The following is a 19,950-nucleotide window of genomic DNA, read 5'->3' on the forward strand; positions in this document are numbered from 1 at the left end:
AAAAATGTTTAGCCAGACTAACTTAAATACTACTTATAGTCTGTATTACCTTTCTGTTATTGTGACAAATTAGCTGAGGTAATCAACCTAAAACAAGGAAAGGTTTGTTATAATTGGCTTGGGGTTTCAGTCCATGGACGGTTGGCCAGTTGAGACATAGAACGCAGGAGCATATAGTGAAGATGGCTGTTCACCACATGGAGAAGAGAGGAGGGAGGTAGGGTCCCAATATCCCCTTCAAAAGCATACCTCCAGTGACCTAATTTCCTCCAATTTGGTCCTACTCCTGTAAGGGTTCATCACCTTCAACTAGTACCAGGGGCTGGGGAAATTTTAGATCCACACTACAGCAGTCTAATGACTTATTTTGTTCCAGGCCATGTTCCTGGTAGGCTTGTAGTGGCAGGGGGGCATATAGAGAGATGGGGTGGGGATCTAATGTCAGTTCTGTCATTAGTTGACTATTTAATTTTAGGTAGACTTACTTGGTTTTCAGATTTAGATCAACGTAATAGATCGGTTTGGATTAAATGTCTTTTTAACTTAAAACTGTATGGCTCTAAGTTTTACATCAGAAAATATATTTATAGATCAGGTAATATAAAATATATAATAAGTGCTAATTCTAGCTGGCAACCTCTTTGTTCTTTCAAGTTTAAGGTCTCATAACCAACTTTACATAAAAGTAATACAAATGATAAAGAAATAGAAAACCCAAATTAAATTGCAAAGGTACTACAAGCATTAAAAAGCAATCATTAGAATTTATGGTAAATACTACCTTTATTTAAAAAAGTTATACATGCTAGAAAAAAGCATAAATGATACATGTAAACAATTGTTTACCAAATACTTTTTTTCCTTGAAAAAGGTGCAAATGATCTTTAAATGTAAACACAAAAGTTGCCAAACTTTTTACTGTAGGGGAGAAAGTGAAGATTATTCTTTTATTGTAGAGGAGAAAGCAAAGGTTATTCCTTCTGGTTGTGGTTAAAGTCTTTTTTTTTTTTTTTTGCTGTGGGTGTTGGTGACTGAACCCAGGACCTTGCACCAGGCAAGCATTCCACCACTGAGCCACATCCACAGCCCTTTTTATTTTGAGACAGGGTCTTGCTAAGTTGCCCAGGCTGGCCTCCAACTTGCAATCCTCCTGCCTCAGCCTCTCGAGTAGCTGGGATTACAGACGCGCACCACCATGCCCAGTGTGCGGTTAAAGTCTTATTCAAAGGTTTTCCTGCAAAATAATTGAAAAAATTGGTCTATGAATATAATGAGGGAAAAAAAACTTTAACCACTGAATATCATTTATTTCCTTAAAAATTTTAACTTTTTCACCAGAAAATGCAATTTGAGAGAAATAGTTAACAGTGGCCTTATAGAGTGAAGCTAATGATGTATAGTTTGCATAAAAGAACCCAGATATTGATAAAATGTCTCAGTTGATTACGTGAACTGAAGACTTCATTCCTTTGGAGGCCGTTATTAAAGGTAAGCCTCAGCTTCACCAGGCCTGAGTATCAAGGGTAAATTACACAACAGAATTCACTGCTGGGGAGAGGACATTTCTCCCTGCCATCCTGGGCAGCAATGAGGAAACAGCAAGGGAAGTGGCTTCCACTGGTAAGTCTGTGAGTGAAAACTCTTGCAGAGCTGCATGTGGTTGGGGGGGTCTCAAGACAGCAAATGAGATGCATTCCCATTTTTATAAGAGGCACTGATCAAAGTATAGGTCTAGCAGAAACTCCATGAGAATATTATGATAAAAAAAGACTTTAGTAACTAGAGTTGAAAACAAGTTCATTTAGAAGGAAATAAGATGAAAGCTTCCACTTCTGAAAACTGTCGCATTAGACTCCTGCTTTTGATGATTTAATATTCCTTCTGAATTGTACTATTTAATGAGATGTTTCCTTTTTATTTTAGATTTTCAAGTCTTGTGGTGCTGAGTATGAGAATGACGAGTAGTTCACACACTGTGCATTCCCATCTCTGTCACCGGGAGTCCTGGTAAGTGGTGGAGGACATGGATGGAGTGTCCAGTAGATACGACCACCAGACCATAATAGCCCTTCTGCCCTTATCAGTATTTGTATTTTCAAAATTAAGTTAATACCTTAAAAATCAAAGCAAGCTTGGAACTGTAGTCGTTGTCTTCTTTTCTTGGGAGGAAGGATAAGTAAAAAACAAAAACAAAAAACCAAAGCCCCAAACACCCCCAAACCAAAACACCATGATAAGTTAAAACCAAAAATAAATATTCTTCTGCACAGAGTTGGAAATTATTGTGCAAAGGTGGCATCTTGCAGGTGAAGCACTGTCATCAGAGTTGCATTCCCATATGTTGAGGCACCGGCAAAGAATAAAATTTGTTCTAATGTTTTCTCAAGCTGTACAAAGCTTCAAAGTCAGAGCTCTCCAGAATACAGAGAAGCAGGTTCAAGACAGTCTTCTACATATTCACCATATATGGGATTCACAATGTGTCATTTTAATAACTCCTACACCCCCTCCTAGCCGACGGTAATTCATCCCGCCATATAACCTGCAAAGATAGAAACAAAATCAGATTTTCTAGCTGGGAAAAGCACTGTTTCTACTATAACCACAAGTCAAACACATGTCTATGTTTTACACCACAACTATTATTTCCAGCTTCATACAACTCTTCCAAAGATTTGAAGCCAGAGTTGAGCACTGGCAAGGAGCAGAATTATATCAGACACTGACTGAAAAGCTCTCATTCACAGGCTCTTTAAAGAGTCAAGAGCACCATATTTACTTTGTGCATCAGAACCTTACAAGTCTACAACTAGAATGGCTTCTAAAAATTGTACATAAAAAGTTAAAAATACAAACCCAACAATGACAGAGAATCTTCTGTCTGCCCTGTAGCTTTGTGTCTAACTTTGCCCTGTTACATTGACTTTCCTATCCCATTCCCTTTGCCTAGCCTTCCTCAGTGGTTTCCTTTTATCTCTTTGTCTTCCATGCACTCTTTTGACTCTTCTCAAATCCTGAAGAGAACACAACTAGAGTCAAGCAAAGAGTGTTGGCAGCCAGGAGGTGAACAAGATCATCTTCAACACTACAGACTTTCACGGACAACGCCAGATCCTCAGTTAGCAGGGAGGTGAAACTGGTTTTAAGATGGGCATTTATAACTGCAAAAATTTAGACATTAATCTCTCTACAGATGACCCTCCACAATTTCATGAATATGATATCATCATGTTACAACTCCAGTGGTGGTTACTGAGCAGCAAGTCCTTATATAAACTGGATTACACCTGATTAAGTAGCAAAAGTAAATTTGGCTATTTTCCCAAATTATTCTTACTCACAAATTCTTACAAAAAATACAACACTCTATATGGAAGAATCCCAGGAGAAGGAGGCTTCCATTCATGAAAACCTGCAGCCTTTAACTTGTGGTAGGTTTTGCCAGAATGTTTCCTTGTCAGCGAGGCCCTCGATGGCCCTTGGCAGCAGACTCCTCCCTAGCTTCCGAATGCCCCACTCTCCTGCTCACCTGCACTTCCACCTCCTGTGAGCCCAGCTGGCCTGAGCACAGGCTGGCTCCAGGAGGGCAATGAACTTCTTTTTGTTCACCTTTGGATCCCCAGGGCCTGGAATACTCAGTAAATCTTCAATGAACAGGGTGGTGAAAATATGAGGTTTTGGAGCACAAAATACTCCAGTGTCGCAGGCTGGCTTTAGTACTTTAGGCACACAGAGCTGCGAGAGCCATGCAGATAAAGCAAATTATTTAAACATCTGTAAGATATTCCCGAGGTGAAGACTGGGAACAACTCGGTAAACGTATTAGTTGATCCAACGGGGAGAGGAAAAAACTTGGTGGTTAGTTGCAGGCTCCACATTATGAAGTGATTCGCTGGGACCCAGTGGGAATGGCCTCTGAGATGAGTTCAGCTTGTCTCTCAGGATGGACCTGAGAACCTCCCGGAGTGTGCTGAGACCTCACATTCACACTCGTCACCCTGTTTGATGTTCTGCCTCAGTCACTGAGCTGGGAACTTTAAAATTTGCTGAGGCAAGGAAGCTCAATTTGTGGAGAAGAGAACCCTTAATTGCTTGGAAGGTGAATTTGTTTTCTTGGAAGACTAATTTATTTCTATTTTATTTATTTATTTATTTTTTGTGTGGTGCTGGGGATTGAACCCAGGGGTGCTCTAACACTGAACTACTTCACCGGTCCTTTTTAAATTTTGAGACAGGGTCTTGCTTAATTGGGATCACAGGGATATACTACCACACCCAGCTCTTGGAAGAATTAGAATTTTAGTTAAAAAATATTTTTTATTAAGTTTGAGAACTAACTCTTACAAATTTGAGTTCTTATAATATCTAAGACAATTTGGCATTTTAGGGCCTCTATCAGATTCGTTTTTTTTGGGGGGGGGGGTACTGGCAATTGAATTTAGGTATACTCGACCACTGAGCCCCATCCTCTCTTTTGTATTTTATTTAGAGACAGTGTCTCACTGAGTTGCTTAGCGCCTTGCTTTTTGCTGAGGTTGGCTTTGAACTCATGATCCTCCTGCCTCAGCCTCCCGCTGGAGCCACTGGGATCACAGGTGTGAGCCACCATGCTGGGCTTCAGCCCTCTTTAGAGTACAACGGCGGGTATTTCAAAGCCCTGACCATCCCAGTTTCAAGGATTTCAAGTCAGAGTCAGAGTGAGCAGAACTGCACACAGCCTAGGTTTACCTCCAGGTATTGGCATCGGGGTCAAACACTTCGATGGTCTTCAGGTAGGTTGTGCCATCAAAACCTCCCACGGCCATAAGTTGTCCATTGACCACGGCCAGGCCCACCTACGGAACGAGAGCATAGTGGCTGCTGAAGAGCTAGACAATTACTGGGAGACGTCAGCCCTGCTTCTACATTGATCTCTTTAGTTCTTTATGGTTTTACATCCTGGTTCACTTGAACACAGAGGAAAAGAGTAACAATGAATATCTGTGAAATATGGGAACCATAAAATTATATATTCAATTACAATATTTATAGAATCCAAAACATATTTCTTAAATTTTAGAAGAAACGTTCATTAGAAGAAAGCACTAAGGCCTGAACTGCTAACTTCCTCTGGTACCCACCAGCTCTAATGCACTTTCTACACTGCTACTAAGATTCCCTTTCACAGTGCTGCGGACTGAAATGGGGGCACCCGACCACTGCGTTCCAGGTCTTTTTAAAATTTAGTTTTGAGACAGGGTCTTGATATGTTGCTGAGGCTAGACTCTAATTTGGAATCCTCCTACCTCTGCCTCCTAAAACAAAAACTTTCTAAGCATCCCTCCCCGCTAAAAATAAGTTTGAAGTCCTTACTATGTGACTCAGGCCTTTCAAGAACCCATTGTAGGCCACTGTATGTCTAGCCTCCTATACTGTCCCCTTCTTCCTCTTCATGACTCATGCTGCACAAATACTGGATTAACTGATGGTCTCTTTAAGTACATTTCTATACCTCCGTGGTTTTGCACATGTCATTTCTTGACTGGTGTTTCTGTCCCTCCTGGAAAACCTTACTCTTTCTTCATGACCCAGCCTATGTGGACTGTCCCTGGGCGCTTCACTACCCGCCCACTCGGATGCATTTCCACACAACCCGAGGCATCTCCTGCCATGCTCTCCAACAGCACGCCACTGTGCTGTTGCATTGGCTTATTACAGTCGGCAGCAAACCTTTCAATTTCCTTCCCTAAATTAGGAGTTCCTTGAAGAGAAGCCCACTTCCTCAGCACAGTGAGCACTTAATAAAGGCTTGCTAAATGAGGGAAAATATGGTCAACAGGATATAGCAGTGAAAATAACAGGAATGTGACTAAGAAGCTGTTACCAGTAATGAAAAGCCACATGTGAATGCTTTGACTTGTTGACACCTCCCACTGTGGTCCTTGATCTCTGCAAACTTGAATTTATTCATTTCATCCTCAGATTGTGGAGTCTCCAGTCCTTTCTCTTATGGCTGTGTCCTATAGTGATGGACTCCTGACATGGTCATTACATGTGGGTTACATTTCAGTAAGCCAAATGTTCCAGGATGGATGAATTCTATTTTTTTTTTTTGGTGCTGGGAACTAAACCAAGGGGCACTCTACTCTACCACTGGGCTATTTTATTTTGAGACAGGGTCTTACTAAGTTGCCCAGGCTGGCCTTAAGCTTGTCATCTTCTGCCTCAGCCTCCCAAGTTGCTGGGATTGCAAGCGTGCACCACTGCACCTGGCTCCAGGGTGGGTGAATTGGGTACTCCACTCTGGAAGCTGCATGTAGCCAGAGGTCATTAATGGTTTACAGCATGACATGGGCCAGCCAGATCTGGCCTCTCCTCTGGATGGGACTGATTCAAACCAGCTATGGAGACTAGTGGGGGGTGGGGCAGATACATTTTTGCCTAAATATATGCATACTAATGTATGTAAATTTTTGGACTACTGGCTAGAAATGTTATGTAAGAATACTGAGCTCTAACGGATCTTAAATTAGAGGAGGTAGTAGTAATAAAGGCAAATGCCTTCCAGAGAATGACCTGATTCAAAGTAAATCAGAAGAAACTAATTATCTAATAAAAGAAATGAACGGATATAAGATAATTATTAGAGTTGAAAGCAATCAAAAGAATTTTTTCTAGTATAAAATCAGCAGGCATCATTTTGTCTTAAAGCACCACAGCATCGGGTGATGCAGCTGAAGACTTAACATCTGCAGGCACCAGCAGGTCACCACCCCCCTGTGGCAGCACAGTGGATTCACAGACCAGCGCGCCCTTATCACAGTGCTCCCCTGGTGCCTGGTTTCCACAGCTCCAATCTCCTGGCAGCTGGGCACTTACTCCACTGCGGCGGGATGTCATGGCCACCACTGGAGACCACTGGTTAGTTCTGGGGTTGTATCTCTCAGCACTGCTGAGCTCTGTGGTGTCATCTCTCCCTCCCACGGCATAAATCATGTCCTGATACACTGCACAGCCCAGGTGTTTCCGCCGGGTCCCCATAGGGGCTATGGTGTGCCATCTGTTTTCCTGAGGATTGTAGCGCTCCACTGCAGGGAAAAGAAAGACCAAGATGTGACCATTCAACCGCTTCCTCTCATGCAAGTTTTCCTGAAACAGTGATAACACTTATTTCCAAGAAGCAATTTGATACTTGCTTCTGAGTAGGATTTGTGGACTTTGGACAAAACCACATCTGTTCTCGTCAGACTAGCGTCCTCAGGTGTGTTACAGTGGAAAGGGCACGTGCTGGAGTCACGATACTCCACGATACTCCAGCTCTCGTTTTGGCTATAATTAATTAGCAATGGTAGCCTCAGCCTTGCTCTCCTGACCTTTACAGAGGGGACCGGACTACAGGAGCCATAAATGCCATTCACTACTCATTATTTTGGCATAGACAGCCTCCCTTGCTTATAGCCTCCTATAGTTTAAGCCACCCAACAGAGGACAAGCTACGTGATTGTGATCGGGGTCTGAAGAGAGTGCCACTGGCAATATCCTTAGGCAAAGACGCCCACTGCTTCTAAATAGAAAGGACGACACACAAAGTTTCTGGTTCTAAAATTTTATTTATTTATTCTCAGACTGTAATATTATTCTTTTCTCTTTCTCTCTCTTTTTTTTTTTGAGAGGTGGAGACTGTGGTGGGGGGAGGTGAAAATAATTTTTCAGAAAGGAGTTTTAATTCATTATAAATTTTCATCAGTTTGCAAAGCCGAGGGAGAAAGAAACACTTCAGGAATGTATACAAGAGTATGGATGCAGAAGGAGCTAAGAGCTGCATCCTCCTAGAAGGAAGAGAAAACATTTTCCTAGTAAACTACAGCATAACTTGGACCTTCAATAGTTTTTGTAGGGGGAGTCTCCTCAGGGATATGTGCTGTTTGGGGGGAACCAGAAGGCCTCTGGGAGGGACTAACCTGTGTTGAGTGGAGATGTCCCATCAGAGCCACCTACGGCATACAAGAACCCTCCTAACACGGCCACGGCCACGCCGAGTCTTCTGGTACTCATTGACGCTACCCGAGTCCACTTGTTCTCCTTTGGGTCATACCTATGGTGACAGAGACCAGGATGTGTACATGTTCTTACTGAGTGAAGCTGTTTCCATAAGGTCTGAAATAACACTAAGATATACTGGATATTTAAATTACAATAGTATAAAAAATCATATTACCACACATGCAATAGCATTTATCCTTTTTTTTAATATTTATTTTTTAGTTGTAGGTGGACACATACCTTGATTTTATTTTTATGTGGTGCTGAGGATTGAACCAGTGCCTTATACATGCTAGGCAAGTGCTCTTCCTCTGAGCCACAACCCCAGCCCCAGGATTTATTCTTTTTCTTTTTTAATATTTATTTTTTAGTTTTAGGCGGACACAATATCTTTATTTTATTTTTATGTGGTGCTGAGAATCGAACCCAGTGCCTCAAGCATGCTAGGCGAGCGCGCTACCACTTGAGCCACATCCCCAGCACCCAGCATTTATTCTTTTTTAAATTTTTTTTTAATATTTATTTTTTAGTTTTCGGCAGACACAACATCTTTGTTTGTATTTGGTGCTGAGGATTGAACCCGGGCTGCACGCATGCCAGGCGAGCGCACTACTGCTTGAGCCACATCCCCAGCCCAAGCATTTATTCTTAATAAAGAAAAGTCTTGTCATTTGTGACAACATGGTTGAACTTGGAGGACATTATATTATGTGAAATAAACCAGGCAAAGAAAAATAAATTCTATACAAGTTTACTTGTATGTGAAATCTAAAAGAAAGTCTAACTCAGAAGCAGAAAGTAGAATGTGCTCTATTCTCTGCTGGGCTGGGTGGGGGGTTGGGAGCATTGGGAAGATGCAGTCAAAGGATGCAAAATTTCAGGAATAAGTTCAAGAGACTTAATGTTCAATAATGGTGACTACAGTTCATAATAATATACTGTATACTTCAAAACTGCTGTGAAATTTTAAGTACATTCACCATGAAACATGGTAAGTATTTGGGGTAATACGCTGTCAGTCAGCTTGACTTAGGTCTTCTACATGGTATACATATTTTAAAACATCATGTTGTTCAACATGACCTTATATAATTTGTTGATTAAACATAAAATTTAAAAATCTTTTTTATGTCTTTCATCTTTCCAGACTTAAACATTTTCCTGAAAGCGTATGGGAAATCTACTAAATAGTGGATCTATCAGTGTCCTAAATTCAGCTGTAATTGTTTTTTTCTTTTTTTTAATTGAAAGTGACTTTAAAAAAAATTACCTCTCAACAATGTTGAGGCAAGACACACCATCCTGGCCCCCCACAGCATATAGGAAGCCTCCGAGGACTGCCACCCCCACGCTGGTCCTGCAGGTGCTTGTAGGGGCCACATCACTGCTCCATTGGTTTGTTTTGGGGTCATATCTGTAAAGAACATATCAAGAGCAGAGCTTATACTGCATAACGGAAGCTTGGCTATGTTTACATATTTCAAATCAAAGGATTTATATATTCTTTCCCCAAAATATGGGTGGATTAATAATTGAAGCATTTGAAAATCTAATTTATATTTTTATTTTCTGAAATTTATTTTTACTTAAACAAGTTACATATGAGTATATTTTCTTTTTTGAAAAATCAGAATGTTATTAATAAAGCTATAATCCCCGGAGTTCCACCTGAAATCTGTTCTCTATCCAGTTTGAACTGGCACATATCTTCAAGACTTTCCAGTAAAATGCTCTTAAAAAGGCAAATATGTACCTACATATGTATTTCTTTATGCACAAGCATTTTTTTACATAAAATAATACCACATAGTAAGCACTATCTTTTTCTCTCAATAATTTTTGACATCTATTATGCTAATATAACTCTAGAATTTTTCCTTTGAACTATTTTTTTTTTTATAAATACCTTTATTTTATTTATTTATTTTTATGTGGTGCTGAGGATTGAACCCAGCACCTCATAAGTGCCAGGCAAGCGCTCTGCCACTGAGCCACAATCTCAGCCCCTGAACTATACAGTATGTGCCATCCATTTTTTAATCATATTCCTACTAACATCAGTAGGAATTCTTACTGAATCTTAGGCTGTTTGACATTTTTGCTATGAAAAACAATAAATATTAGGCTGGAGGTGTAGTTCAGTTGTAGAGAACTTGAAGGCCCTTGCTTTCATCCCTAGTAACACAAAAACAAAATAAACTAAACCCCAAACTATCAAATTGCTCTTTTTTACAGTTATCTCAATTTAATTTTAATTTTATTTTTTTGGTTTGAACTCAGGGGCACTCAACCACTGAGCCACATCCCCAGCCCTATTTTGTATTTTATTTAGAGACAGGGTCTCACTGAGTTACTTAGTGCCTAGCCTTTGCCGAGGCTGGCTTTAAACCCGCGATCCTCTTGTCTCAGCCTCCTAAACTGCTGGGATTACAGGCGTGTGCCACCATGCCCAGCCAATAGTAATTTCAATTTTTAAAAGTTATTTTTAGTTGTAGACTATGTGGTGCTGAGGATCAAACCCAGTGCCTCACATGTGTGAGGCAAGTGCTAAACCACTGAGCCACAACCGCAGCCCTAATTCTCTCAATTTTAATTTTTTCAATTTTGTTAATATTTTCTCCTCATTATTATTTTTCTTTCTGTTTTGTTGCTCATTGTTGTATACCTTCTTGATTTAAACACAGGGTTCATTTTTCATCTGTCTTATTTTCAAATGCAGGTAACAAGTTGTATGAATTAATATAAGCTAACATTCATTTACCTTTGCCTTTGTATTACATTCTATATATTTTGACCTGCACAGGCTTAACTGTTAAGTTATAAATATTCAATTTTTTCTACTCTGATTTCTTTTATTCATCAATTTATTTTTAAGAGTTCTTCCCTGCAACCCTGCCCCATTCAACGGAGTCCTCTGTCCCATTCCGCCCCAGCTTTTTTATGCTACAGGGTTTCATAGATGTATTATGTAAATATAAAAAACCACAATAAATCAACATGGTAGAATGAAAAAAGGTGTGTGAGAACAAGAAGCTACTCAAACACAGCTTTCCGTGTGCTAGGCATTGTGACACGTGGAAACGGGAACAGACGTTTCAACACACAATTACAGCATGATGTGATATGTACACGCATGTTTAAAACACTCATGGAGGAGCAGAGGAATGAATAACTCTTCTGTATAGTTAGAGAAAATTTTATGTAGAAAGAAACAGTTGAGTTTTTGAAGGATTTCTAAGTCCTTAAGGGACAGAGATTTTCTAGGGAAGAAAGAAGAGCATGCATGCCTACTTGTAGGGAAAAGGTATGAAAAACACAGCACACCCAAAGGACTTCAGGGAACTTGCTGGGTCTGCAGTAGCATGTGCAGAGAACAGCGATGACAATGAGAAGCTGGACAAGCAGGGGGAAGTGAGTTCATAAAGGACTTGTATGCCATGCTAAGTGGTCTAGGTTGCTAACTGGTGCCACAGTGAAACAGTAAAGTCACATCTGGATTGATATCTAAAATGAAAATATTTCAAATTAGCCTCACTCACCTTTCAACACTATTTAGGTAAGAGGATCCATCGTGGCCTCCTACTGCATATAATAGGTCATCAAGAACACTGACCCCAACTCCACATCGCCTTTTGCTCATTGAAGCTACCATTCGCCATTCATTGGTCTGAGGATCATATCGTTCAACACTGGAAATGGCATCTCCACTGCACCAACCACCAACTGGGAAGGAAAGAAGGTTAAGAGAGTACCTGTCCTAAAGGCAGAATATATCCCTGCTAGCCTCCTGGGACCTAAAGCATGGACTAACAAATGTGTCTAAAAGCAGATTAAAATGTAGATTACAGCCATAGGACAGTTGGCTTGGACCTTGGTCGTGGATTTCCACTTTACAACTGTAAGAAAATAAATTTCTTTTTGTTTAAATTACCCAATATTTTGTTATGGCAGACTGAACATATTAATAGAGTAGGTAGTGTTCAGAATAACAGTTTCAAACTGAGTTCCATGAAGCTCCTCTAAAGGACCCTTAAAAAAAGGTAGAGTTATAGTAGGTAAGCTTAATTTGCTTTTTTTTTTTTCTTCTTTCACTCAGGGATTGAACCTGGGGATGCTCTACCACTGAATCACATCCTGTACCTTTTTTTTTTTTTTAACAACTAATTTTGTTTTGGAGCTGTAGATGGACAGAATGCCTTTATTTTATTTGCTTATTTTTATGTGGTGCTAAGGATCAAACCCAGTGCCTCATACATGTGAAGCAAGTGCTCTGCCATTGAGCTACAGCCCCAGCCCCCTTCTTTATTTTTTGAGTCAGGGTTTCATTAAGTTGCTCAGGGCCTCACTAAGTTGCTGAGGTTGGTTATGATCCTCTTGCCTTAGTCTCCTGAGGTTCTGAGATTGTCGGTGCGTATCACTATGCCTAGCTTAACATGTTTTTCTTTTAAATCATCTCTATTTCAATCCAAAATAAGAGCTGGATTCTTAAAAAATAAAGTGTCATGGTATTGTAACCTCTAAACCTTTGAAAATGACTTGTTTCTTAGGGTCTTGGGTAAATTCCTGAGTCAGACTACTAAGGCAATAATGTTCCTAGTCATCTTCAAGATAAATCTAAAAATTCACTTTTTAAAGTTCAAATTTCAATGTGATACACAAATTTTACTTTATTATGCTTTCATTTAAATCAGAATATACAACTAATACTAAATCACAGCAAGTTTTTTGAATAGCAATTTGTTAAGTTTGAATTCTGTAACTAAATATATACCAGGAATTTCAGTATCAGGGAAAGCATTCTTAACTCTAAACTAAAGTCAGACTGGAAATGTGAGGGTTTACAATACTTGAGACCTATCAAATAGCCTAACAGCTGTTCAATGCTTTATACTGCTCCAAACCAAATAAATATTTCATAAATGGTGATGTTCAATACCAAAGGGAAAAACAGGCCTTTAGGAAACCAAATTTAAATCTTTCATGTGACTTAGGAAAGCAAGAAAATGTTTGTTAAATTCCACTGCCTTGTGGTAATTCATCTGTGCATTGTGATTTCCAAGGCAGCAACTGATGTCATAACTGGTGTTACGGACTGTCCTTCAAAATTCACAAGTTGATGCCAAAGCCCCATGACCACTGTATTTGGACACAGGGCCTTTCAGGAAGTTACTGAGGTTAAATGAGGTCATGTGAGTGAGTCCTTTATCTGCTAGGACTGGTGTACACGTAGGAGGAAGGGACATCAGAGTTCTCTTTTTACCTCTGCACACAGAGAAAAGGCCATGTGAAAAGGAGACAGAAGACACCCTCTGCAAGCTGAAGAGAGATTCCTCAGCAGAAGCCAACCCTGCCCACACTTTGATTTTAGACTTCCAGTTTCAAAACTGTGAGAAAATAAATTTCTATTATTTAAGCCACCTAGGCTATGACACTTTGTTATGGTAGCCCAAGGAGACTTATACACTGTAGCTAGCAAAATCCAAGTCACTCTCTTGGAACTCTCAATTTGTGTTAAGCAGCATACTGAAGAAAAAACACTGGGGAAGGAGGATATACAGTTTTATACATATGAGATGTTGACTAACAAGAAGCACTTCACAAAGATTTGGTCAAAAAGTGTTAAAGAAGGCAACTGAAAATTGACAGATGTCAATAAGACTAGGAGAAAATAAGAGGAAAAGCCAGAAACAAAGACATCAATAGGATGTAAAAGGCTCCTGAGTCAAAAACTACTGAGATTACACATTTGCTCTTAGGCTTCCAGTGTTTATTTCCACAGAGTGATGAAGAAAGATGGATTCCACTTTCCAAGGATATGTGAAAATTAGTGACTTGGCATTTCAAAGATTAAAAAAATAAAAATAAAAACTAAAACAAACTGAACATTACAGACATATGGGTCCAGATCTAAAATTATGTTGAACAGTGTTGGTCAAGAACAGAGTTGAGCTGGGCGTGACACACACCTGTAATCCCAGTGGCTTGGGAGGCTGAGGCAGGAGGTTCACGAGTTCCAAGCCAGTCTCAGCAACTTAGTGAGACCCTGTCTCTAAATAAAATATAAATATAAAAAAAGGGCTGGGGATGTGGCTTCCTGGGTTCAATCCCTGGTACCAAAAAAAAAAAAAAAAAAAAAAGAGTTCAGGCTAAGCTTGGTGGTGTACACCTATAATTCCAGTGTCTCAGAAGGCTGCAGCAGGAGGACTGCAAAGTTTGAGGCCAGCCTGGGCAACTTAGCAAGAAGACCCTTAGCAACACGACAAGATCTGGTCTCAAAAAAAAAATCAGTGATAAAACATCCCTGGGTTTAATCTCCAGTATTAAAAAAAAAAAAAAAAAAATAGAGTTCAGAAAACCTATACTGGTGGTAAAGGAAAAGAGCTAATGGCTCTTTTCTACAAATGAAACCTGACTAGTGTAAGAAAGGTGACAGATGATTTTATTTTCCTGCTTTATATTTTCTGTGCTAATCAAAATTTCTATACTACTTGCACATTTACTTATATAGTGAGAAAAAAAATGTGTTATTTAAAAGTAGGTTATCTGACTGCAGCACTGCAAAAAACCCCACAAACCTACAAAAACAGGCCATCTTTCATTTATAAGTGAATTCATAAATTACTGCTAGAACGTGGCTTTGGTTTTTCTTTTTCCAATACTTTTGAAGGATCAGGGCTAATTTCTTACTAGAGTTCCTCATGTTCAGTTATTCTTCAGTGAGTGCCTACTCTGACAAGTCCAAAATGCAATCTGGAAACTATGAGAACGAATTAGAAATGGTCCTTGACCTCAGTACTTAATGATAATACAGTGGAGGAACCAGACATCAAATCAGCAATAACCAACAATGAGACCATGAAACAGATCCAATTTAACAGGCTTCTGAAGAAGGTGAAGCTTCATCAACATCATGATGTAGCCAGGCGTGGTGGCACACACCTGTAATCCCAGTGCCTCAGGAGGCTGACACAGGAGGATTGCGAGTTCAAAGCCAGCTTCAGCAACTTAGTGAGGCCCTAAGCAGCTCAGTGAGACCCTGTCTCTAAATAAAATACAAAAAGGGCTGGGGATGTAACTCAGTGGTTAAGCACCTCTGAGTTCAATCCACAGTACAAAAATAAAATCATCATGATGTAATCAAAAGAGGCAACTGAGATTTTATTAGGGAGAGTCACAAATAGAAAACTAGTCACCCAGTCTGTAGTGCACAACTATAATCCCAGCAACCTGGGCAAGAGGATCAAAAGTTAAAGGTCAGGCTCAGCAACTCAGCAAAACTCGGTCTTAAAATAAAAAATAAAAAAAGCTGGGGATGTAGCTCAGTGGAATAGAGCCCCTGGGTTCAATCTCCAATGCCAAGGGGGAGGGGGAAGGAAGGAAGGAAGGAAAGGGTATTATAACCTAAAGACTGCATAAAATTCTCTGATGAAAAGAAGAGATCACTTCATATATCAAAATGGAAGAGCAGAATCAGAGAATGGCCATATCTAAGAGCATGGAATTACTGAAATCTGGAAGCTTAAATAAAAAAGGCTATAATAAGTTACAGCCAGCTTGATGAAGCAGGATTTGAAAAAATTCTGGAGTGCAGGTTGAGTATCCATCCCTTATATGAAATGTTTGGGACCAGAAGTGTTTCAGATTTTGAAGTATTTGCATAGATCACCAGCTTAGCATCCTTAATCTGAACATCTGAGATATGAAAGTGCTCCAAAATACAAATAGTTTGAGTCCAGACATGACTTTGGAGCATTTTTTGACTTTCGATAAAGGATACTCAAGATGTAAGAAGTTGTAATAGATAGTAAGAAAGCTGTTATTCCGTGTTATTCAGGTGGGTAAGGGAGCTGACTGCAGGGCAGAACTGAAGCACATGAAATTGGAAGATCTCAAAGACAGGGGCAGATAGAAGGAGTAAAATAATATAGCATGCTGTCTTGAGCTCAATGTAAGATAACAGAGCCAAGAAAGAGTCTGTGTCATATAAGGTGAAGGTGATGTTGTTTGGCAACTCCATGAAATTACGAGTTGATATACATACACTGGTACATAAATTAATGCATGTGACTCATTTTTTTAAAAATTTTTAATATTTATTTTTTAGTTATAGGTGGACCCAATATCTTTATTTTATTTGTGTGGTGCTGAGGTTTGAACCCAATGCTTCATGCTAGGCGAGTGCTCTACCTCTGAGCCACAACCCCAGCCTGCATGTGACTTATTTTAACGAAACATACCTTCATGATATTTTTAGAAGTATAAAAATAGAGCACTCTTTCTTTTCTTCAGTACTGGGGACTGAACCCAGGGCTCTCTACCCCTGAACTATAGCCCCAGCCCTTTTTATTTTTTCTTTTGAGATATGGTCTAGCTAAGTTGCCCAGGCTGGCCTTGAACTTGCCATCATCCTGTCTATCTCCTAAGTAGCTGGAATTACAGGTGTGTGTCACCATGCCCAGTAAAAATACATCACTCTTTGGGAGACTACCACTGTTGTATTATGGGTTTAGAGTTAAGCTACCTGATGACTTAATAGGTACAGTCGATATCACAAGTGTCTAAACAATTATTCAAGTCACATTGGAAAATAATTGACTTAGTTATGGGAATATTAAAATTCCAACCTGCAAAGAGTACTTCTCCACATCGGATAGGTTTCCGTGGTCTTGTCCGTGGTCCTTGCATTAGTGGTCGTTCTTGAGGCAACAGGAGGTAGTTTTTAGCTTCATCCACCAAGTCTCTGTAGAAAAAAGATTTTGCCTTTATTCTAATGTAGAAAAATACATTGCCATTCAAGTCCCAATATGGTTTAGGAATATATACATTGGCAAAAGGGAGCAAGCATAAATCAAATCAAATCATGAATGCCAGCCAATATTAAATTGGCACAAACATAGAAGCAGTGATGCCAGTCACACTATGAATTGTGGATTCATCGGATTTCCATCATGACTTAATATCTCAGTGAAGATTTAGCCTAAAGCTCAACATGCTTACAGCCAACAATAACTTATGAAAAACTAAAAATTACAACTCAATTACCAGCTTGCATAGTTACTACTTTCTAATGAGTTTTATTAGATTCTGCAGAATACTGGAAAAGCAGCACATTAGCCGGGGCACTAGATACTTGCTACATTAATTAAGGTAACAGAACTGGGTCAAATATTGGATTGCTAAAAAGAAATAGTCTAGAGTTACTTAATACTAATTTATTATCTGGTATCATATGAATAATTTAATCTTAACAAGCACAGTGAGATGAATAAAAATTTCTTCTAATTAAGTTGCTTTAAGAACCTGATAATTATGCTTGTGAATACAGTACTCTAAAACAAACTGTTAGTGTATGTACTTATTTCACTTGAGTCCTTCATGTAATGCAGTGCCTTCTTATTGCAAATTCTGTTCCTCTCTTCTTCTTTAACTAAAGTGTTGCCTAAAATACTCTATATTTTGATTTCTCTTATTATTTATGTTACAAAGAGTTAATTTATTCCTGTCAGACCAGTCCAGGAATTACTCAATAATGCACTTTCCAACATAAGCTTTTGTTAAAGCTCCTTCTGAGTTATCTACTCTAAAAACAAAAATTGACACAACAAAAAGGCCAGGAGCAACAGTGCACGCTTATAATCACAGAGACTTAGGAGGCTAAGGCAGGAGGATCTAGGTTCAAAGTCAGCCTTGGCAACTTAGCAAGGACCTAGGCAACTTAGCCAGACCCTGTCTCAAAATGAAAAAATAAAAAAGGCTGGGGATATGGCTCAGTGGTAAAGTCCTTCTGGGTTCAATCCCTGGCACCAAAACACCAAAAAAAAAAAAAAAAAAAAAAAAAAAAAAACCCACTCCAAAAAGCCAAAAGTTTTTTCAAGCTCCATACTTGAAAGACTTTGATCTCCTAATTGCCAGTTTTTAAGTCAGTATAGAAAGAGCACTACAGGGCTAATACTTAGAAAGCCAATGCAAAATTAATAGTAACAACAATGTAGTAACATGCTGCTCCCTATTTTACATGCTTCATATATATTAACTCATTTAATCTTTATAGCAGCCCTATGGAATACACACTATTATTAATCTACTTCCTGGATGAAGAAACTGTAGCACAGAGAGGTTAAAGTAACTTGCTCAAGGTCACAAAATTAGTAAATTGTGAGGTTAAGATATCAGGAAGGCTCTTTTAAAAGTAACTTCACAAGTATCATTAAATTTCTACATCAGAATTAAAATAATCTGATTATGCTTAACGAAGGAGGAGAGTTATCAGTGTTTTGTTTTGTTTCTTCAGATTTCAGTGCATATAATTCATATGGTTTCCTTTTTTTGCTATTGCAAATATTTAGGGGAATTAATTAAAATTAAAATTTAAAAGACAGATATCTTAAAATCCCCTGTAGCATCTCCTGTTAAACAACAGGCCTTGGATTATAGAAGAAATGCAGTGAATTTGCATGTCCTACCTCTGTTGTAGAATTAGGGTTAATCCCAAATTTCTTTAATCACCAAGAGAGGCACAGAGATGAGTGTAGTTTTAAAGAGTCCTGACTTGTTCTTTCACCTTTCTATTTAGAACATTCTTCATAATTGGAAAAAAATTATTAAAAATGATTTCATTTTTAATGGTTTCAAACTTGAACCTAAATCTTAAGATATTTCAAACTGGAAAATTAATTTGTTAAATTTTGTGTCTGTTACAGAGACAGTCTAGTAAAATAGTTTTTTGTTTCGTTATGTTTTAGTCAAAAAAACATTTGGAAACTAGCTCCAGTGGAAATCTTTCCAAAGTTACTTTAGGAGTTGGTCTTTAACTCTTTAACTCTGTCCACAGTTTTAGAAAGCAAGTCTGGTCCTATTTCCCAACAAGACGTATGTGATGGAATGAAAGAGTGCTCACTAACACAGAGTCAACAGAATTGTCCACTTTATCTCAAGAGAAAAAAGCAGAGATTGCCTCTTCAAAGTCAAGCTAGCATTAAAATCTTAGAAATCTACCTCTTTATTGCCACTTCTACACCAATAAGCACCACACATAAAAAACTAACGGAATGGAATACTGGAGGCTCAGTCCTCTCTTCTTCATTCTCTTCCTCTTGACCCTAGCCCAGAAGAAAAACCTGTTAAATACCGCCCCGGTTTCAGCACTAAGAAATATAACATTTTAGAAGCAATAGGAGATTAAAAGAAAACATTAATGTTTATTTTTCTCCTCTAGGGCCACTCATACCTGCATTCTTCATCACTTTTAATGAGAGGGTCAGAGCCTACTGTGCCCACCAGGAACTTGGGACTAAGCAAGGGCAAACGGACATGCTGTAGCACCTATGAGATAAGAAATACTATTAATACTAAAGGCATGAAGTCTACCCATAAGATTGTCAAGGAAATACAAGACCCATGCTCCCCTACTCTGCTTCCAAGTATTTTGGTAGCTAGTTGAACATGATAAACAAGGAAGAAGGATGACAGGCACAAACACTAAAACTAAATGACTTATTCTAACTAACAAGTCAGTAATGTGAAATGACTGAAATACACTAACATCACTTTAGAATGTTATTTTAGGTTTTAACAATGTTATAAGCTCTTCTGTAACTGTACTCAAATTCACTCACAATCTGAAAAAATATTCTGTTAATTACTAAAGAATATAATAGTCCCTTGTTATCTGCAATTTCACTTTCAGTGGTTTCAGTTACTGGTAGTCAACCTTGGCAGAAAATTTTAAATGGAAAGTTCCAGAAATAAACAATTCAATATAAGTTTTAAATAACTATTATCACAGTATATTGCTGTAATTGTTACTATTGTTGTTAATCTTCTACATTGCCTAATTTATAAATTTAACTTCACCACAGGTATGCAATGTATAGGAAAAAAATTAGTATACATAGGGTTTGAAGGTTTCAGGCATCTAGCTGATCTTGA

General features: G+C 38.8%; 1 protein-coding gene across 3 annotated transcripts in view; it reads right to left on the reverse strand.

Moving 5' to 3' along the window:
• Nucleotides 1-764: 764 nt before the first annotated feature.
• Klhl20 (kelch like family member 20) overlaps nt 765-19,950 on the reverse strand; it is a 37,782-nt gene continuing 18,596 nt past the window's right edge. For 2 of the 3 annotated variants that reach the window (XM_027934961.3, XM_027934960.3), the window contains 9 exons: nt 19,250-19,344; nt 16,647-16,762; nt 11,562-11,745; nt 9,293-9,436; nt 7,941-8,074; nt 6,859-7,067; nt 4,729-4,835; nt 2,114-2,542; nt 765-1,234 (listed from right to left, as the gene is read on the reverse strand). In XM_027934961.3, coding sequence (XP_027790762.1) covers nt 2,458-2,542; nt 4,729-4,835; nt 6,859-7,067; nt 7,941-8,074; nt 9,293-9,436; nt 11,562-11,745; nt 16,647-16,762; nt 19,250-19,344 — 1,074 coding nt within the window. In that variant the 3' untranslated portion in view covers nt 765-1,234; nt 2,114-2,457. Of the gene's footprint in view, nt 1,235-2,112; nt 2,543-4,728; nt 4,836-6,858; nt 7,068-7,940; nt 8,075-9,292; nt 9,437-11,561; nt 11,746-16,646; nt 16,763-19,249; nt 19,345-19,950 lie in introns of those variants that run through there. The other variant, XM_071600300.1, reaches the window with a different exon arrangement.

Source organism: Marmota flaviventris, chromosome 12, assembly GCF_047511675.1.
Source record: "Marmota flaviventris isolate mMarFla1 chromosome 12, mMarFla1.hap1, whole genome shotgun sequence".
Taxonomy (NCBI): domain Eukaryota; kingdom Metazoa; phylum Chordata; class Mammalia; order Rodentia; family Sciuridae; genus Marmota; species Marmota flaviventris.